This window comes from Pleurodeles waltl, chromosome 11 (genome assembly GCF_031143425.1).
Source record: "Pleurodeles waltl isolate 20211129_DDA chromosome 11, aPleWal1.hap1.20221129, whole genome shotgun sequence".
NCBI classification, from domain to species: Eukaryota; Metazoa; Chordata; class Amphibia; order Caudata; family Salamandridae; genus Pleurodeles; species Pleurodeles waltl.
Window position 1 is genome coordinate 711,315,315 of NC_090450.1, and position 22,991 is coordinate 711,338,305.

The window sequence follows — 22,991 nt, forward strand, 5'->3', positions numbered from 1 at the left end:
AACAACAGCACCAAGGGTATTTACCAAATGCCTAGCAGTGGTTACAGCATATCTCAGAAGACAATATATACCAGTCGGCCCTATCTGGACGACTGGTTCATAATAGCCAGCACCATTCAAATCTGTCAACAATACACACAATACACAATTGATACCCTACACAGCCTAGGGTTCACAATCAATTACCAGAAATCTCACCTTCAGCCAGCGCAAATACAACCATATCTGGGAGCAATTCTGAACACTCAGTCAGCATTAGCTTACCCAAACCAACAAAGAATTCAAGTGTTTCACAGTCATATCTCAGCTACCATACAATCAAACTTACACAGTAAGGTTTATTATGAAAATATTGGGAATGATGGCATCCTGCATATCAATAGTGCTCAACGCACATCTAAACATGGGACCCCTACAACAGTGTCTTTTACAACAATGGTCTCAGGCACAGGGTCAACTTCACAATCTATTGTTGTTGGGCCACCAGACTTGAAACTCTCTGCAATGGTGGAATCACACCAACTTATCAAGAGGACGGCCATTTCAGGACCCTGTGCCACAGACCATAATCACCACTGATGCATCAGTGACAGGTTGGGGAGCCCATCTCGACAATCTTACTATACAAGGAGAATGGGACTCAATCCAGCAGACTTACCACTTGCTAGCAGTGTTCTTAGCACTCAGAGCATTCGAGCCACACATCACTCACAAGACAGTGTTAATAAGGACAGACAACATGACAACAATGTATTATCTGCAAAACCAGGGGGACATCCACACATCCCAATTGTCCCTTCTAGCACAGACAATTTGGAAGTGGGCAATTCACAATCTCATTCACCTACTCTCTCACTAATTCCATTTCTGGTCAACAAGATCCGTCACACTTCCCTCACTATGATACTCATAGCTCCCAAGTGGGCACGTCAACACTGGTACACAACACCATTGGATCTATCTGTAGTACCACATCACAAGCTCCCAAACAGACCAGACCTATTGACTCAAAACAAAGGTCAAATCAAGCATCCCAATCTCAGTATGCTCAACCTGGCGATTTGGCTCCTGAGGTCATAGAGTTTGGATATCTACAGCTTCCATCAGAGTGTATGGACATTCTAATGGAAGCTTGTAAACCTACAACCAGGTAGTGCTATGCAGCTAAATGGAAACATTTTGTATATTACTGTCCAACCAAAAACATTGATCCACTTAAAGCATCAATACAGGGTATTGTATGTTATTTGCTTTACTTGCACAAAGCAAATCTTACATATCCATCTATTAAAATTAATTTAACAGCAATATCAGCCTACTTCCAAAACAGACAGCATACTTCTCTGTTTAGAATACCTGCCACGAAAGCTTTTATGGAAGGCCTTAAAAGAGTTATTCCACTTAGAGCTCCACTAGCTCCTGCCTGGAATCTTAACATTGTGCTCACAAGGCTTATGGGTCCACCATTTGAACCCACGCATTCTTGCGCTCTTCAATTTCTCTCATGGAAAGTTGCTTTCCTGGTAGCAATTACTTCCTTAAGGAGAGTTAGTGAAATTCAAGCATTCACTTTAGAAGAACCTTTCTTCCAAATTCACAAAACCAAAATAGTAATTAGGACAAATCCAAAATTCCTACCCAAAGTGGTTTCACCATTTCACATCAGTTAGTCAGTGGAATTGCCAAATCTTCTTTCCACAGCCAGATTCAGTTGCTGAAAGACCTGTCCACACTCTTAATCTCAAAAGAGTTCTCATGTATTATGCTTTTCAGTCTATGCAGAGCATGTGTTTTTGGAGCTACACATGCCATCGAACGGAAAATGTTACTTACACTGTATATCTGTTCATGGCATGTTGTGCTGCAGATTCGCATGCGCCCTCCCTCCTCTCCAGAAGCCTGTAGCCGTTGTAGTACTATCTTTATGTAAATATGTATATACATTGCATTGACATCTTCTTTTCGTACTAATATATACACAAATACATTTCTTCACTCCTTACTTCACCCTCCTGCAGGAACACAATCTAACAAAGGACTCGATGCCCATGTGCAGTATCACTGAGCGGAGGAGTCACTCGATCTCATGACTCGAAAATGTTTCTTAGAAGAAAAACAACTTGTAACACTTCGAGCCCAACACTAGATGGCTGACTTAAGCAAAGCATGTAAATCTGCAGCACTACATGCCTCAAACTGATGTACACTGGGTAAGGGACATGGAAAGTTTTGGGGTGATCTATCAAGTGGGGGCTGAGAAAGGGGAGGGGGGTTCTCAAAACAGTTTTCCTCCATTCTGTGTCAATGGGATTTTTCACAATTTTGAACACAAGTACAGCCTAAACAGCTGAATGGATTAACACCAAATTTGGCAGAAAGCTAGCACTGGGTCCAGAAAGCACACTTTTTGTCATTTGGTGTAAATCCGTTCAGTAGTTTTTGAAAAATTAGACTTTAAAAAATATAGCTATCTAGGGGCCCGGATCCTTCTATCCCCTTGCAAATATCTGATTGGCAGCCAATACTTCAACAAGGAAGTGTTGGCAGCCATCTTCCCAGTAAACAGAAGGGGCAAGGGTAGGGATACCCTGAAAAGAAGTCAGAAAATCCTCGTATCCACGCAATTTTGTTTTTGTTTGTTTTTTGTTTTTAAAAGGCCAGTCTCCTTCCCTTTTCGTTTAATCAGCCCCTGGGTGGGCCAGGTCCTGGGGGCATTAGGGCCTTTAGTTAAGGAGGAGGAGCACGGGACCCCATTCCTAGTGTAAGTTATAGTTACCTTAGGGCGCAAGTTATAGTTACTTGAAAATTACTAACTCTAACTGCTGAATATCTATGGTTATGTACAAATAAATCCAGAACCTAACTATAACGTCCCTGTAAACTTTTTTTTTTCTCCAGTGAATATACAAATACACTGTCCATCCTCGCCCTAATCTCATCATCGCCTACCTAACGGCAGAAGTTTTCTTAATTAAATAGAATGAAGGACCGGAACCGCAGCTCCACAAATGACAGTTGTAGTATGTGAACAGTGCATTCCTTGTGGAACTGCCTGGTATGCTGTGATTTTAAAAAAGTCCATACATTGACTGAGGAAAGAATGAAAGGCCAAAATGGACTTGGGAGTACCATCCCTCTGCTTTGTCGACTGTCTTGTTATTTAAGTGATGGCACTGAACAGAACATGGTGCATTATTAGCTCTGAACCCAAGGAGGCAGTTAGGAATCTTGAAAGGGAACCAGAGAAGCTTTTCACTCATTTTGTTCAGCTCTTCGAGGACTATAACAGGGCTACCAGTGGTGTAGCAGGTGCCCAGAGGATTGTCTGTGATGCGGCCCCTATAGTTGCTCTCCTGGTCCGTCTCAGTTAGGGAAACACTGTATCATCCAAACAATCAACTAATGCTTTCAGTTGGTGGCCACCTATTCCAACTGTGTTAAATTGCAAGTCTGTGACTGCCATATGAAGGATTTTGTAGGAGCTACCCAGTACATTTGGTGCCCATCTCTGCATGTGCATATACCCAGATGCTGATGGTGTGTGGGTACATCTGAACCTCTGAATGGAAGCCCAGAAGTGGGAGCGCTGCCTGTTTTTTAACGCCATTAAAATGCCAGAGCACTTCTTCTGAGATGTGCCCCAGAGGACGTTGCAATAATATGTGACTGGAAGTGGTTGTATGGTAAGAAAAAATATATGACTGCTCACGTGTTTCCCAGAGCGAAGCATTTAGCCTAATCATGGTCTTTGAATGGTGCAGTTAGATGATTAATTCAGCAAAACCAGCAGATACGTAATGTCTGGCATCTATTGTTGTTCAACTGCATAGAACATCTAGCAATAGAGAACTCTAAAGTCTCTGGTATCCTCTGTTGCTCGACCGCCACATCTATGAAGCCATAAACTGAATGCCAACTAGTAGTAGGGACACTGTGTCAGTGGCACTTGCTGTGGTTTGGCCCCTTGGAGATTACCTACATTTAATATCGATTTAAAACAGCGTATTTACTAGTTTTATAAATAACATATTTTTCTGGCATATAATATAGTTTGCGTAAAGGGCAGTTACTTATAAAGAAGAAAAGATCATGGATTAGTTCTGGATACCTAATGATGCTACATAAAGGTCAATTGAATCCTTCTAAGCATCTGCCTCCTGTCCACAGTTTGGGTAATATGGAATGGTGGCTTGTACTGTTAGATGTTTCTACATGATAAAACAATATGCTACATATGCTGTGCCCAAATGCAACGACTCCCCATGGAAAATGCTCGCTCACCTGTTCTAGGGCCCAGGTATTCAATCTTCTTCTGTTTCTTATGAGGGCATTTAGCTGAGCCCTGCCTCCTTCGAACAAAGCAATGGGTTAATTTGTGGAAAAGACCCAGCACATCAAGACGGTGACCCTTCCCAACCTATAACAATCCCTCATAAATATGAATGTGGAACTATTTCTCTTGAGCTTTGCTTTTCTTGCCTGGGGTTAAAGGAAAGTGGTGGTGGTCACAAGTAAAGGAAACTCCGATGCCAGGGCTGGAAAGTCTTAAGGAAAAATGATCGACAACAAGTATGTGAGGCAACCTAACCTGCAAAAAATAAAACAAGCATTTTCAATGCAATAGGTCTTGCATTTGCTTGATTTAGAGCTATTGGTTTTGTAAATGTATAACTGGACTTTTCTTACCACATAAATTGGTCAACCCTGCCTCATAATTTGGTCTCTTTTCCATCCACATAATTCTAGGGGCCCCGCATATAACTAAAGCCCTTCCATTTACCTTCTTCCTCTATCTGCAGCCAAACATGAAAATATTGCCATTTAGCATCCTAATTTAAATCTGCCATGCTAACTCCAATAGAATACCACTTTCACCACCCCACCATCAGAGTTGCTGGCTGGCTAACACAGTTACCCCAAAAAAGACACAAGACAGCCATGGAGGAGTAACAAGAGAAATAAACTAGAAGGGGCACCCAAACTTATCAAGAGTTTTCAAAGAGTCATGGTGTAGTAAGGATGTTAAGTTGGCCTGAATCATGGTCATAACTGTAATAAGGAGATATTAATAAAACACATACAATTATCATGTAAATCCAATTGAAACCTTTATAAGAAATAAACGTTTGTAATTGGACTGTAATGCTCAGAACAGCCCCTAGAGGACACCACAATCAAAGCAGCATTTGTAAGAAACATGGTCATGTAACCATATAGTTAGCCCCTAGAGGGCATAACCACATGAAAAGAAAATGGCAGAAAGTAATGCACTGTAACCATATGTTCGATGGCATCTGTCGCTGTAGATACACATGGTCTGCATAGCTCGCCATCTGGTGTTGGGTCGGAGTGTTACAAGTTGTTTTTCTTCGAAGAAGTGTTTTCGAGTCACTGGACCGAGTGGCTCCTCCTTCTGTGCTCATTGCGCATGGGCGTCGACTCCATCTTCGATTGTTTTCTTTCCACCATCGGGTTCGGACGTGTTCCTGTCGCTCCGAGTTTCGGAACGGAAAGATAGCTGAAAACGGAAGATTTTCGACGGTATCGTTGCGATCCGGTTCGAGATAAACACATACGACAACGCATTGAACATCGAAGCGCTTCGGTGCCCTTCGGGGTAGATTTCGGCACACCGTCGGGGCCTAGTCGGCCCGACCGCGTGGAGAACAACGCCGATGGAACGGACCCCGTTTCGATTCTGCCCTGAATGCCACAACAAATATCCTTATACGGACCAACACTCGGTCTGTAACCTGTGCCTGTCACCCGAGCACAGCGAAGAATCCTGTGAGGCCTGTCGGGCGTTCCGGTCCCGAAAAACTCTGCGCGACCGTCGAGCGAGAAGACTGCAGATGGCGTCCACGCCAAAAGAGCATCGACAGTTCGAGACAGAAGAGGAACAGGAGGAATCCTTTTCCATCCAGGATTCAGACTCCGACGAACTCGACCATACAAAAACAGTGAGTAAGACGTCGAGATCAGAAATTAAAAAAGGCAAAAAGGCCCAGGGGACGCCACTGCCAACCGGCCATGGCTCAACCCAAATTCACGGTGACCAACAATCGGCACCGAAAAAGGCCCATTCAGTGTCGAGATCGTCCGACTCCGGTCGAGACACCAGCACGCAGCCTCCTCGGGACCGAGAGAGTGCTAAAGAGAAGCATCGACACCGAGAGTTCGGTGTCGACACGGATCGACGCCGAGACAGTGGCGCCGAAGATCATAGAGGCCAAGATTTTTCGGCACAAAAGAAGAGGAAGGTTACCGCGGAGCCGAAAAAACAAACAACAGGGTTTTCGGAGCCGAAAAAAGCACCAACAGACCCAGTTTCAGGCTCCTATACTGAAGAACTTTCTATGTCTTCACAAATGAAAAGACACAGATTCGAACAGGAACTGCAATCCACTGAAGTGGATCACACGCAGAAGCGTATCTTTATTCAGCAGGGGACAGGGAAGATCAGTACCCTTCCACCTGTCAAAAGAAAGAGAACACTTCAGTTTGTAGCACGAGAGGCTCCTCAGCCACAAACAGCAAAGACGGTAACACCTCCTCCCTCGCCTCCACCTGTAACTCCGGCTTCACCAACTTACACCCCGTCACATTCGCCAGCTCACACCGCCATGAGCCACGACGACCAAGATCAAGACGCGTGGGACTTGTACGATGCACCAGTGTCTGATAATAGCCCAGACACATACCCAACTAGGCCATCACCACCTGAGGACAGCACAGCCTATTCACAAGTGGTGGCTAGAGCAGCTCAGTTCCATAATGTGGAACTACACTCTGAACAAGTAGAGGATGACTTTTTATTTAACACCCTCTCCTCCACCCACAGCTCCTACCAAAGCCTGCCTATGCTCCCAGGCATGCTTCGCCATGCAAAGGAGATCTTCAAAGAGCCAGTCAAAAGCAGGGCAGTAACGCCTAGAGTGGACAAAAAGTATAAGGCGCCTCCTACGGACCCTGTATTCATCACCTCTCAGCTGCCACCAGATTCTGTGGTGGTAGGGGCTGCCAGAAAACGGGCAAATTCACACACTTCTGGGGATGCACCTCCCCCAGATAAAGAAAGCAGAAAGTTTGATGCAGCCGGGAAGAGGGTCGCTGTCCAGGCAGCAAACCAGTGGCGCATCGCAAACTCACAAGCGCTGCTAGCGCGATACGACAGAGCCCACTGGGATGAGATGCAGCATCTCATTGAACATCTCCCAAAAGATCTACAAAAAAGAGCAAAACAGGTTGTTGAAGAGGGTCAAAACATTTCCAACAATCAAATACGCTCCTCTATGGATGCAGCAGACACAGCCGCAAGGACCATTAATACGTCGGTTACCATCCGTAGGCACGCATGGCTCAGAACGTCTGGATTCAAGCCGGAAATTCAGCAGGCAGTACTTAACATGCCAGTAAACGAAAAAATGCTGTTCGGTCCGGAGGTCGACACAGCCATAGAAAAGCTCAAAAAGGACACTGACACTGCCAAGGCCATGGGCGCACTCTACTCCCCGCAGAGCAGAGGATCTTATACCACCTTCCGCAAAACACCTTTTAGAGGAGGGTTTCGGGGTCAGGCCACACAAGCCAGTACCTCACAGTCCGCACCGTCCACCTACCAGGGACAGTACAGGGGAGGCTTTCGGGGCCAGAATAGAGGAGGGCAATTCCCTAGGAATAGAGGAAGATTTCAAAGCCCCAAAACCACTACCAACAAGCAGTGACTCACACGTCACTCACCCCCCCCACACAACACCAGTGGGGGGAAGGATAGGTCAATATTACGAAGCATGGGAGGAAATAACTACAGACACATGGGTCCTAGCAATTATCCAACATGGTTATTGCATAGAATTCCTGCAATTCCCTCCAGACATACCACCAAAATCACAAAATTTATCAAAACACCATTCACAGCTTCTAGAGATAGAAGTTCAAGCACTACTGCAAAAAAATGCAATAGAATTAGTACCAAGCACACAAATAAACACAGGAGTTTATTCACTGTACTTCTTGATACCAAAAAAGGACAAAACACTGAGACCAATTCTGGACCTCAGAGTAGTAAACACATTCATCAAATCGGACCACTTTCACATGGTCACACTACAAGAAGTGTTACCATTGCTCAAAAAACACAACTACATGACAACCCTAGACCTCAAAGACGCATATTTCCATATACCAATACATCAATCACACAGAAAATATCTAAGGTTTGTATTCAAAGGAATACATTACCAATTCAAAGTATTGCCTTTCGGTTTAACAACCGCTCCAAGGGTATTCACAAAATGCCTAGCAGTAGTCGCTGCACACATCAGAAGGCAGCAAATACATGTATTCCCGTATCTAGACGACTGGCTAATCAAAACCAGTTCGCTCACACAATGCTCAAACCACACAAATCAAGTCATACAAACCCTCTACAAACTAGGGTTCACCGTCAACTTTGCAAAATCCAACATTCAGCCAAGCAAAGTACAGCAATATCTAGGAGCCATAATAGACACGACAAAAGGAGTAGCAACGCCAACTCCACAAAGAATTCACAATTTCAACAGAGTCATTCAACACATGTCTCCAAATCAAACAATACAAGCAAGAACAATACTACAGCTCCTAGGCATGATGTCCTCATGCATAGCCATTGTCCCAAACGCAAGACTGCACATGAGGCCCTTACAACAATGCCTAGCCTCACAGTGGTCTCAAGCACAGGGTCACCTTCTAGATCTGGTGTTAATAGACCGCCAAACTTACCTCTCGCTTCTATGGTGGAACAGTATAAATTTAAACAAAGGGCGGCCTTTCCAAGACCCAGTGCCACAGTACGTAATAACAACAGATGCTTCCATGACAGGGTGGGGAGCACATCTCAATCAACACACCATAAGAGGACAATGGAACATACATCAAACAAAACTGCATATAAATCATCTAGAATTATTAGCAGTTTTTCAAGCACTAAAAGCTTTCCAACCAATCATAACCCACAAATACATCCTTGTCAAAACAGACAACATGACAACAATGTATTATCTAAACAAACAAGGAGGGACACATTCAACGCAGTTAAGCTTATTAGCTCAAAACATATGGAAGTGGGCAATCCACCATCAAATTCGCCTCATAGCACAGTTTATTCCAGGGATCCAGAATCAACTGGCAGACAATCTCTCTCGAGATCACCAACAAGTCCACGAATGGGAAATCCACCCACAAATTCTGAACACCTACTTCACACTCTGGGGAACACCTCAGATAGACTTATTTGCAACAAAAGAGAACGCAAAATGCCAAAACTTCGCGTCCAGATACCCACACAAGCAATCCCAAGGCAATGCCCTATGGATGAACTGGTCAGGAATATTTGCTTACGCTTTTCCTCCTCTCCCTCTCCTCCCTTATCTAGTGAACAAATTGAGTCAAAACAAACTCAAACTCATTTTAATAGCACCAACGTGGGCAAGACAACCCTGGTACACAACACTGCTAGATCTTTCTGTAGTACCCCACATCAAACTGCCGAACAAACCAGATCTGTTAACGCAACACAACCAACAGATCAGACACCCAGATCCAGCATCGCTGAATCTAGCAATCTGGCTCCTGAAATCCTAGAATTCGGACACTTACAACTTAGCCAAGAGTGTATGGAGGTCATAAAGCAGGCCAGAAGGCCATCCACTAGACACTGCTACGCAAGTAAGTGGAAAAGATTTGTTTGTTACTGCCATCATAATCCGATACAACCACTAGACGCAACTCCAAAACATATAGTAAATTACTTGCTCCATTTACAAAAAGCAAGGCTAGCCTTCTCTTCTATTAAAATACACCTTGCAGCAATATCTGCATACCTGCAGACTACCTATTCAACTTCCTTGTATAGGATACCAGTCATCAAAGCATTCATAGAAGGTCTTAAAAGAATTATACCACCAAGAACACCACCTGTTCCTTCATGGAACCTAAACGTGGTCCTAACAAGACTCATGGGCCCACCTTTCGAACCCATGCACTCTTGCGGAATACAATTCCTAACCTGGAAAGTTGCCTTTCTCATCGCCATTACATCTCTGAGAAGAGTAAGTGAAATTCAAGCGTTCACAACACAGGAACCTTTTATACAAATACAGAAAAATAAGGTCGTCCTACGACCTAATCCAAAAAGTTTACCAAAAGTTATTTCACCGTTCCATCTAAATCAAACGGTAGAACTACCTGTTTTTTTCCCACAGCCAGATTCTGTGGCTGAAAGAGCACTACATACATTAGATGTCAAAAGAGCATTAATGTACTACATTGACAGAACAAAGAACATCAGAAAGACTAAACAGCTATTTATTGCATTCCAAAAACCTCATGCAGGTAACCCAATATCAAAACAAGGTATAGCCAGATGGATTGTTAAATGCATCCAAATCTGCTACCTTAAAGCAAAAAGACAACTGCCCATTACTCCCAGGGCACATTCAACCAGGAAAAAAGGTGCTTCAATGGCCTTTTTAGGAAACATCCCAATGCATGAAATATGTAAGGCAGCCACATGGTCTACGCCTCACACATTCACCAAACACTACTGTATAGATGTGCTATCCGCACAACAAGCCGCAGTAGGTCAAGCTGTATTAAGAACTCTATTTCAGACAACTTCTACTCCTACAGGCTAATCCACCGCTTATGGGGAAATAACTGCTTACTAGTCTATGCAGACCATGTGTATCTACAGCGACAGATGCCATCGAACTGAAAATGTCACTTACCCAGTGTACATCTGTTCGTGGCATCAGTCGCTGAGATTCACATGGGCCCACCCACCTCCCCGGAAGCCTGTAGCAGTTCAGAAGTTACCTTCAATTTTGTACATTTGTATATATATTATTTAAACCTTTAATAGGTACATACTTACACATTTCATTGCGCGGGCACTATTACTATAGTACAACTCCTACCTCACCCTCTGCGGGGAAAACAATCGAAGATGGAGTCGACGCCCATGCGCAATGAGCACAGAAGGAGGAGCCACTCGGTCCAGTCACTCGAAAACACTTCTTCGAAGAAAAACAACTTGTAACACTCCGACCCAATACCAGATGGCGAGCTATGCAGACCATGTGAATCTCAGCGACTGATGCCACGAACAGATGTACACTGGGTAAGTGACATTTTCAATTTAGCCCCTAGAGAGCCTAGTGCCTTACATATTTTCTGAGCGAACATGCCTACTACAATGATATTACAAACAAGGCACTCAAAACACAAACTACTCCCAGCTGTAAAACAAATCTTCCAGCCATGAGAGAGCTTAAAAAGACACAATTGTCGGAGGGGACATTATTTTGGGGTTCTCACTAACCTAGTGTGGGGGACCAGAGATGATGTGGTCAGAAATAGCACATTGTCAGTAATGTTTTGGTGGTGGTCACATTGCTCTAGGACGACCACAGGCTGTGTTACGAGCAAAAATGTTTTCTAAAAGTAATGGCTTGCAAAGCATTATGGTGCAAGTTTACCGAGAGCAGTGAATATTGTAGTATCAGCTCTCCGGCTGTGATGGGAGAGCTGCTTTGAGGATTTCTGTGTTCTTTACGTAAAGCATTTATCAATTACAAGTGTTTTTAAGGCTGTGGAGTTTGAAGGGTAGAGCCAAAAGAAATGACTCTGATTGGGCAACAGTGTGAGCAATGTGACCAGTGCTTCAATACCACCGATGGAGTTCTCGGTGTTCTGTGCTGTGAGTGCCATGGAACACGAAGGGGAAATACAAAAAAAATAAAAAATAGTTTGCTCACGGTGAAGTATATCACCACTAATCCACCTAACAGGGTTAGTCTGCAGGGCATAACAAAACCGCCCCAAAGCAGGACAAATGTAAAGTATTTACCAATGACATCAGGGGATTTTTTTAAAGGCAAGCCCACAAATGACTAAAAGTGATGGGCATGGTTAAAGGCCCACAGAATACTTACAACAGGTCAAAAAGCGCTTGCGCGCTCAACCTAAAAATTACTCGAAGGACAGAAGGTTTGGCGTTGGCTTTGACCTCTAGGGTTTGCAAATGGCTTTTTGTAGGAACGCACACAACACACCAGAGGCCCAGTAGCCGCGTTGAGGGTGTTGCCGTCCCTCTTTTAAAACCAGCACCGTATAAAAGACACTACTTATATATATTTTAAGATAAAAACACACATATCATCAGTAGTCCCTGGCAGTGAAGGGAACTACTTATTGTGCAGATGTGCACATTGTGCAAGAGCAGAATGCTGTCACTCAGCAGGGTAAACCAGTGGCTGAAGTGGGCTGACACTGTTCCCTATGCTGTATCCTCTGATTGGAAGCAAGTGAAAATTACACTTCAGCAGACCAGTGGATAAAGAGGGCTGACAGAAAGCCCCTGTAAGTATTTAAAAATATATAGTATTTTCATGGAATGCCATATATAGTCCTCCATTTTTCCAGAATGATTAATTAGTGCATTGTGGGACATGCTGTACATAAAATGGCTGTGGTCCGAGACCTTTCAAAAAGCTTTTGCGACAGCATGTAGAGGAAAAAGGACAGGCCATGATTGATGATGGTAATGCATTGCTAACGTAAACTTTTTTTTTTTTTGCGATACCACAGTGTTGAGCCTGTCTGCCCCACCTGATTCAGGACATTGAAACTAAATGTGTCACTGTCTTTTTTTCAAAACTTTTCCTTAACCTTTTGCTCTAGGCGGGATCTTCTTCATCCATGAGAGCTCGCTGCTGCAGCACCTTGCCGCCATCTGCGAGTGGGTCTTCGTTATCGACATCCTGGTTTTCTATGGTACCTTCACCTATGAGTTTGGCGAAGTGTCAGGTGGCACCATGATTGCTGCCATCCAGCTCTCTGGTGCACGCGGTTGCAAGTCTCCCACCAGCAGCAGCACGTCTACGCATCTGAACTGTAACCCAGAGAGCATTGCCATGATATGACGGCGGACTGGGAGGGGTGACCTCACTGGGGGCCACCTCCCCCAGGCAGGACCATACATAGATTTTTAGTGGCTTTTTTTTTTTTTTTTAAAGAAGAAAAGTATTAGTGCGAAAAACCTATATTCTATACATATGAGAGGGCTGACAGACACAACTCACTTACTCACTTTCTACACACTGACTTGTCTTTTGTATAATGTAAACAGCAAATATTATATATATATTTATATCGCCGTACGAAATGGTCACTAGTTTGCCACATGGCTCGGGTGACACCTTTTGGTCAGTGTTCATAATTTCAGTTTTGTACACAACTTTAAAAAACTACTTTGCTGGAAATGCTCGTGACTGGGGTAGGTGGATATGCTCCTTATTGTGTATTTTTTTTATTATTACCCAGGAGTGTTCTTATGTGGCCTGTAGGTCTTCATATTCTTCAGGATCTAAGAATCCTAGGCTGTCCATCTCAGGTGGTGGTGCTTTACAGTGACTTGTAGAATTCACAGGAGCATTCGTAAACATATCCCAGAAAGAAATTTTGCCTCCTGGTGATCTCGAAAACAGGCGTAGAATCCCGTTCCTCGCTATGGGGAAAAAAAACAAAAAAAAATTTTGGGGATGTCTTGCCAACCATTTTTAACAGTTAGAAATACTGCCAGTTTTTATGTGCAGAATGGAAGCAGATGCTGTAAAATAATTTAAAAGTAATATATACATGTGCCATTTATTTTTCAGGGTGTCCCAGTCATGACTGTAAAGCATATAAACTGTTGAGATTGAAGAATATACTGATAGAAACTATTTTTATTACACAGTGTCGTACATCCCAAACTGCATTAGGGGGCTCTATTCACTAAGTGGCTGCAGTCACTGACATCCCTTCTGAACAGCAAATAAGGGAAAGAGTTGGTCATGCAGTTACCCTTTCTGTAAGCACATAGAGACACTTCTGTTTGTCGTCCTTGCTGTATAAATGGTCACTCTACATAGGATAAAGGTATTGCCACTATAAGCAACAATGCATCTCACTAGAGTTCTGTGACTGTCTAGGGAAATTAGGTTGATTGTCCCTTGTTTTAAATTTCCCACATGTTTTAAATTTGAAGTGCAGTGGTAAAACTGAGTAGATGTTTCATAATTGTTCCTTATCAACTAATGATGTTGAAGGAACTTCAAAGGAATATAATATGAAAAGGAAACCGAACCTTCAACAAAAGAGGATAGCAGCTGCAAGGCACATAACAGAGCTGCTGTGATTTTAAGCAGTTTTTTCAACGTTCTTTGTTACAAGGTACATCTGATGTCAAAAGAAACTTAATACAGTAGAGAGGTGATGGTCCAGATTTTCTTTGTAGCGATATGGGTACTTGAATCTATCATATTAATGTTTAAGCTGTAAAAGAGTACCAGATGGACTTATGAGATTATGAACTGGTCCTTAGTTTCATTTAATTAAGAATACTTGGACATCCCACAAGGCAAATAAAGGATGCATTTTATGAAATGTGTACACCCAGCTACCTTGGCCCTGCTGCAAGAGAGGAGCGGAAGATGTTTTTTTTTTTTTTTTTAGCTTGTGATTTGGGAGCTTATGTATCAGTGCATTTTCCCATAGACACAGAATGGTAAAGCCTTTTCATACATCAGGGCCTCAACCCTTAATTAATCTGACACGAGTGATATGTACTCGAAGCAGACAGAGGATGCATTTTACGAAGCAGTCAATGCCAGCAGAGCCCCCTCCTTCCTTTGGGTGTAGTCATAGGAACTAGTGGATGTGCCTCAGCACCACTAGGTATCATTTCCGAGTGTGGATTCAAACTGCCAGGTCACAGGGAAATGCAGAGAAGCTCCATCATTGCACGTGCAGACATGGTAGGATCCGGGCATGAAATGTCAAATGGGCGTTGCAAGTGTCTGGCCTAACTTCTTGACATTTGTGAGGGTTTAGTAGTGACTCAACAGTTACGTGGAGACTGAGCTGTCTCACAACCCTGCGCTGTTTGTTAACATATCAGGCTGACGGAATTCTTAGTTCAGAAACTGAAAACAACAACCTCTTCAGAAAAAATAGCTTTCAGCTGACCACTCACTATTTGAGTTGCACAAAGTCCTAGCTGCTGGATATTTTCTGTATAGAGAACTGGTTGACATTCTGGAATAAAAAAAATGCCTTTTCAAATGGGCCTTTTATTGAATAATTGTATATTTGATAACCCTTTATAGAATGCTGCTACTCTGCTCGTTCCATGTTTCTTATTTTGCTGATTTTATGAACGGCATAGCGTTTTAGAAAACTCCTAGTAACAAAAAGAAGTGTGTAATGAGGCAGGTCAGGCACAGCTTTTGGAGCATAGTAAAATAGTTTGAATGTTGATAATTGCTGCTGCAGGAAGCTGGTGATTTATAAACCTTCACAACAAATTCCTTAACTGCATCTTTAATCATTGAAACATTGCCACAAATCCATTTACAGATTAAGAATACGGATACACTGTAGTTTGTAACTATCTCAGACAGGTGTTTGTACAGTTACACCATCTTGTAGGGTATCGTTGAACACTTGAAGCAGTCTCTCCATTAGTGCATCAGGTTAGCTGCTTTATTATGTGACCCTCTGATTAGTTATGGTTACATTCTTCATAATATTTTTTAGTGAGAATAATCCTAGCGGAGAAGGGCTGAATAATGTTTTGCGTGGTAAGAGTGGCGGGATGGGGCGAGTAGATGAAAGGTGTAGGGAGTTTTGCTACAGTGTAGTGGAATATTCAGGCATCGGGCAGCGTCAATGGTCGTATAATTTTAGGAGGGTTGTGTTCTTACATGAGATTGCAAATCAAACATTCCTTTAAAGTTCTCTCACCTTTATCTCAAAGAATAGACAATTCTGTATGATGCCAGTAGCCCCATTGGTTCTGATCAGCAACACCTACTTACCAAACAGTGCCCCAACCCCGCACACACAGGCACACACCCGGTCCGGTGTCACCCTTCCTGTGGCATGCAGGTTGTTATACACTTTGCCAAGAACTACTTTACTTATTAATAGGGGGCCACCATCCTTTGGCCGTGGTCTTCAAGCAGGTCCTTTCCCAGACAGTGTTGGCATGTGAAGGGTGAGCAGGTTTAGTCTGAAGTCTGTTTCAGTAGGAAGGCTGGGAATGTGCCCCGGAGTAGTCAGTTATCTGAAGAAAGAGGTGGCACCAGGCTTTGTCTCTCTTACATGTATGTGGGGACGGATGTTCTGTTATTCTGACCCCTTTCTGACTGCACACAACTGACCGAATGACCTCTACCCCCCTCTTTAATTTTCACAAGCTGCTCTTAATTTTACAGTTTTCAAATTGGAATGTTTTATTTTTGGAGGGGGATACGTTTTTATTTATCCATTCTCACTGGGTGCCAAACCAAATGATGCTTTCAGCTGGCTTTTGGTGCCCGGGTGCTCCTTAGGCACCCCTAACTTGCCAAATCACATTTCAGTGTTGTTTTTCAAAGAAAAACTTCAATAAAAAAATTCAAACAAAATGTGCTGCCTTTGTGCTTTGGGTGACCTTTCTTGTTGGCCAGTCTTTGAACTTTCTAAATTTTGGACTGGACTGTCCTAATCTGTCTGCACGTGCTATGTCAGTCTTTAACTATAGGTCCCCAGCCTTTTCTATAACAAGAGCTACTTCTGATCAATAAAAATAGGGCAGAGCTACTCACGTCTATCAGTGACCATTGTTTCAATAGTTACCACATCAAATCCAATCACATAAGTGGCTACACAATTATGTATTTCGGAATATTGAGTGACAAAATATCATCATGCCTAAATGTCTTATCCAGAATATTGGCTGATACTATATCATGAAAGTTCATATATAAAGATAAATAAAGATGTACTATTCACTCCACATTTACACACCTTGAAGACACATTCAAGGTAAACACATGTGGAGTTAAGAATGTAAACTTGCCTATAAGTACTTTACCTTTGTGATACTGCGGTATTTGGTATTCTGGATCAAATATTTTGGCTGGACGACATATATACTGTAGCAGAACACGGTCCACTCCGATTCATAAGAAACTTACTGAAAGCAATGTCAGGAAAAGCATTATCGATTTAAAATGAAATAACAGCTACTGCAGACAGTGTGACTGGCACAAAGGAATTACTAAATGTTAAATGCATTGAATGTTTTGGAGTTTTAATCATTTCATTTTGAAACATAACATCAGTTTATCATTATACATGTTTTTCTATCAAATATGCACTTCCCATATTGGGTTAGCACACTCAAGTGTTGGTTATTTCCCGAAAAAAGCACTTTTTGTTTTCTCTCAAAAATCAGTTTTAATCATGGTGTCCAAACGTCTGCTTCAGATTTCCCTAGTGCGAATGTATCTCATCAACAGATTTTACTTCACCTGTTCAGGTATTATCACCATATGCCACTGATGTGAACCATAATCCAGATATGCCTGCAGTATGCCAAGGAGACCCTCCCCCCCCACCCATTTGCCAGGGACACAATTGTGCCATGGCTGTCTACCATAACGCTAAGAACCATCAGCCTTGAACATTGTTATTTTAAGGACAGCTACAATTATGTGATGGATGATCACAACTAGGACAAGCATACTCACAACATGGCAAAGATTGGTGTCTTTATGCCATGATTAGTCTAAGGATGCCTAACACATACCATAATTCACTATTGTTATGCTAAGAATCATCACTTATGATAGAGATGAACTCCTATTGGGTGCACCATATACATTTGGTGTTCCCTCACACAGGAATGGGTTGCCAGTTGCTAAATTTTTCTTTGATCGATGTACATGAAACCAGCCACATACACAATATTGTATATGTGCATACATATGTACAGAAAACATTTAAACACATTCACATACTAATACTACATACATACACACCACCCCCACTGTCTGAAACAAACATTAACTTTATTCATTCCCAATCAACCCTCTGCTTTCCTTGGCTACTGGAATGGTAGCATGCTGTCACATACCCCCACTCTGTCTTCGGCAGTCCCACACTCTGGCTGTTTCTGCACTTCTTTTCTGGCCCGGTTTTCAAGGGTAATGTATGAGAAGCCCAGCTGAAAGGGAATCCATGAGTTACAGGATGGAGGGTTTGATCGGCCATGGCGTGCATGTGTGTGTTTGTATGGGGCACTCCTTGGGGGAGTAGGAAGAGGATAGAACTTTGCCTTATCTCCTTGTTTGACTAGAGTATGCCTTCCTCCTCCATACCATTCTCAAGCTTTCTGTCTCCTCAGCGATTCCACCACTCAGAACCTTAGCATCTCCTCCACTCTGGAAACACAAAAGGCTAGACTGTCTTACCTTTGTAGAAATACCAATAGCAATTGAAAGACAGTGGAAATTACAATCTTGATGAAGTTTTCTAAAACGTCAGTGTAGGAAAGTGGGTTATTATGTGGTGTGGTTGTGAGACCTCACCATGTAATAATGTCCCAATCTTTATCAGGTCCACTTATGTTTCTTTAATGAAACATTTAGATCCGCCCTGGTTAGCACAGAGAAGCTGGGTTTAATCAAAGCAAAACGTGTAAAGCATTTAGAAGTACTGAAACAGTAAGGAAGAAAGAAACACAGGATAATAATCCTACAACAATTTAGAAAACTAGAAGGCATTTTTACCTTAAAATTAACACCAACACAACAAAAAATCTGTTGAAGGGAAACCGGAGATCTGAATTTTCAAGGGTAGGTTAATGACTAGTTTGCCTTTAGTAAATGCAGTAAATCATTGTAAGTGGTTGCTGTTTGTAGCCCACTGGCTAGAACAGCCACTTCTCTTCTCTTGGGTGGGCCACGATTGGTTGCGAGCAAGTCACAGGGACCACTTAGGTCCAGGGAGTCGGTTACCGGTCAGGCCCTGCAGTCTCAGGGTCCTCCGTGCACTTTCCTCCTTTACCACCTTCCAGCCAAGAAGTGGTCCTGATGCTGGGGTTGGAGGATACTTAAGAAATGTGTTTGGCGCTCCTGGGGCGACCCTGGTATCCACAAGCGTCAGAGGTCATCTCCGGCCTTAGGACGCTGTCTCCCACATTGCATTAGGGGAGTGCAGTGCAGGTCCAGTTGCTACTTGTCAACTGGTCTAGTTACAGCAGTCTCAGTGGTTGCCTAAGATGAACCAATATATTATTTCTGGGAACTGGATACACTTAGACTTAGGGTCCCACGGACATGGGCACACCTCAGGAAGGTCAGGACTCTGTCTGCCAGCAGGCACTTCAGCGCCCAACGGTGTTCAGGTGTTCCTCAGCAGCTGGGCTAACCTGAGGTGTGCAGGTTTCCTTAGCTTTTGGTGGTCCTGAAGCTTAACAGGAGGCTAACCAACTAGACTTTGGAGTTAATTCTACAGTGCTGGTACAAATGGAGCTCTTTTCCAAAAATAAGCAGTCATCTTTGGATCCCTTGGGTGCAGGAGGTGCAGCGCTGTCTCTGTGCACCCTCTCTTTACTCGGCACTTCACAAAAAAAGGGTCAGTTTTGAGTGCAAAAATGTGATGTGCCATTGTTGCATTTTGGACCGTTTCCTGTTGTGGGCACTCGGCCTGTCCACACAAGTGAGGTACCATTTTTATCAGGAAACAGGGAAATGCTGGGTGGAAGAAAGTTTGTGGGTCGCTGCAGATTCCAGAACGTTCCATCACAGAAATGTGAGGAACATGTATTTTTTTGTCCGTTTGCAAGTCACCCCACCCTGGATTGCCCCAGGTGTCTAGTTTTTAAAAATATGCAAGTTTTGCAATGATTCCATTGGTGCTGGCTGAAGTATAGCCCAAAATCCACAGCTATCCACTTTGCAAAAAATGGGTCTGTTTTGAGTGGGAAAATGTGATGTATCCATGATGCATTTTGGGCTGTTTCCTGTAGCGGGCATGAGGCATGCCTCCATACAAAAAAAGTGCAATTTTTATCAGGCGGAATGCTTGGTGGAAGGACGTGTGTGGCTTCCTGGAGATTCCAGAACTTTTCTTCACAGAAATGTGAGGACTATGTATTTTTTTTAGTCACAGTTTGAGGTTTGCAAGGGATTCTGGGTAAAACCACTTGGAAGTCACCCCACCCCAGATTCCCCTAAGTCTCTACTTTTAAAAACAAATGTACAGATTTGCTAGGTTTCCTTATGTGCCAGCTCAGCTAGGGCCCAAAATCCACAGTGGCTCACAATGGAAAAATGGTTGGTTTTCAGTGGAAAAACGTAATGCGTCCATGTTGTGTTTTGGCCCGTTTCCTGTTGTGGGCACTAGGGCTACCTCTACAAGTGACATACCATTTTTATCAGAAGACATATGGGAGCATCGAATAGTAGAACATTTGTTATTATCAAATGGGTTTTGCTGCATTTGGGCCTTCCAAATGAAGGCCACTGTGTAAGGAAGAGCACATAAAAAAAAATACTCTCTAAATCGCATCCCAGCAAGGGTACCCACAAATTCAGAGATGTACAAATAACCACTGCTCTTAAACTCCATATCTTGTGTCATGGCGCACTGTTGGGCAAGATCTGTGCTTTGTGGAAGGCATGCTCTGTTGTGCCCCGAGCATGAATGCCTTCAATACCTGTGCTTATCACAGGAACGACGAGGGCGATCACTCCATCGTATTGTGCCCTATTAAAGGGGCCCAGATGGACCTATCACAGCTGCGCCTCCGCTGAGATGCTGATGTGGGACCTGCTCTAAATGACTCTGCCTGGAAGAAAATCCTGGTGTTTACCCCCAAGGTATCCCGAAACACCAGGTTTAAACTCATTCAGTTTTATTTCTTGCTCTAAGCTTAACTCACCCATCTGCATATTCATGCTATGTTCCCCTTGGGCAATTTAATCAGTGTCCCAGCTGCCTGCTACGTAGGCGGGGGTTTTCTCATGTGTTGTGGGCTTATCTGATTTTGCCCCCACATTGTGCCATGGTACTGCACGTTTTTAACAGAGCTATCAGTTTAATTTCTCCCCACAGCTTTGCCTACTGGGTTTACATGAGCGTAGTGTGGCCTGAAAGGCGAAGGACAGTTTCAAAGGTTTGGCACTAATATTTGCCAGGCGGCAACCAACAATGAGCTGGAAGTCTGCCACTGGACCTGATCTGGAAAAAAGGAATAGGAAATTGACTAGATGGGCAAACTTTGAGAAAGAGGCTGTGCGCAGGAGGAGGGCAGAGAAGTGCAGAGGGTCCTGATTTTGCCCTCCTGGAATGCAATGCTGGTGGCTTGCCCAAAGCTGGACGCCTAGGGGATGTTTTTGTCTGATGGGACACACACTTCGACGCCTTCACCAGGCCCTGTGCTGACCTTACAGTCCCTTACCACTCCTGCTGAGGTTAGGGTGGGTGAGGCACCTACTGAGTGACAGTTTGTAGCCTAGTGCCAGAGTGATTGGGGATTGAGGATGATGTGGGTGTACTGTGGCTTTTCTTGGAGACAGGAGGTCAATACCACGCCCCCAGGCCGGAGCAGCACCAAGGGCTGCCATATTGGTGTTCAACAAAATTCCACATTCATGTATTTCCTGTATTGCTTCATTCAACATATTATTTACAATTGACTGTGTTTGGGCTTATATGTTAACCTGTGTTATTTTGCCTGCAGGCACCTGCCTTTTTCTTTATTTTTCTTCTTTTTGTTTATCTCCTTTTATTGTTTAAATGTATCAACAGTTCAATTTGAAAATGGCAATAAAACTATATTGAAAAAAACTCCACATCTTTTGCCCATTTCAGAATATTGTAGGGTGCAGCTCACTTGGTGGCTCTGGGTACCTTAGGTTCTTGGAGAAACTACAAACTTACATATCCCCGCAAACTGAAGATTCTAGCTGACACAATGGTATATTGCTTTTGTAAATAGGCCATCGTGACAAAAAGTTACAGATAAAATCCTCTCAAATGTTTTCCTACTCATATTCAATATTTTCTTTATTTCAACAGTTAGTTCTTTGGGAAAACCTTGAGGGATCTATACATATGACCCCTTGCTGAATTTAGAATTTTGTCTATGTTTCAGAAATGTATAACTTTCCTAGATCATCTTTGGGTTTCACACTGGTTTCCACCACAAACTGGAAGTAGGTTGCAAACACAAAACATAGAGCTACCTCTTTGAAAAGTGCCAGAACTGTTGAAAAAATGAGTTTGTTTTATTCAGCTCTGCATGTTCCTTAAAGCTGGGAAGATGGTGACTTTAGCACAGCAAACTGTGAGTTAATGCCATTTTTAGGGGAAAAACTGGCACTTTTATAAAGAGCACTTTTTTCCTATTTTTTCCAAAATTCTCAACTTTTTGCTATATTTTGCCTACTTTCTTGGTCCCCTCCAGAGGAATCCACAAACCCTGGGTAACTTTTGAACACCTGGGACGTTGGAAAAAAAAAAAAGGATGCAAATTTGATGTGGATAACTTATGTGGGGAAAAAAAATTATAGAGCCTTAAGCATAGACTACCTCAAATAGCAAAACAATTGCTCAGCACTAAAGGGAAAGGCCCAGCAGTTAAGGGGTTAAAGCTGCATTTTTTAAGCTACACTTTAAAAAACCAAAACATGCCTTTCTTTCTGCCCTATTTTTGGACATGAACATTGATAAGCAACATGTTTAGAGCAAGATATTATTGGAAACGTTTATTTTTTCATGCTTTAACTAATAGGAAAGATAGACTGCATGTTTCTACACACGCTGAGCTACAATTCTTTTTAATAAAACTGACTTGGATTAAACTGATTCTCATATCTTTTTGCAGCAAATATCTAACTACTTTTTAATGCGTTTATTTTTGCCCTAGAGAGTCAAATTTTATTTTATATATTTACAAGCATCCTAGCGTTTTTATTTGAAAGCACCAGACCCAGGATTTAAGTGGATTGTGAGAACGGTCATTAACATGGAGAGCTCTGCACTGGAGTTTCCTCCCAAAAAGTCACTGGGAGATGCATTCTGTCTACAATGAGAGCTAGGTTTACTATATGCGTTCCTGCCACTACTTCTCC

At 42.9% G+C, this 22,991-nt stretch overlaps 1 protein-coding gene across 7 annotated transcripts in view; it reads left to right on the forward strand.

The window, feature by feature from the left end:
* TMEM150A (transmembrane protein 150A) overlaps nucleotides 1–21,710 on the forward strand; it is a 67,337-nt gene extending 45,627 nt beyond the window's left edge. For all 7 annotated transcript variants that reach the window (XM_069214353.1, XM_069214359.1, XM_069214355.1 and 4 more), the window contains one exon: nucleotides 12,724–21,710. In XM_069214353.1, the coding sequence (XP_069070454.1) occupies nucleotides 12,724–12,965 (242 nt within the window). In that variant the 3' untranslated portion in view covers nucleotides 12,966–21,710. The remainder of the gene's footprint in view (nucleotides 1–12,723) is intronic.
* Nucleotides 21,711–22,991: the final 1,281 nt, after the last annotated feature.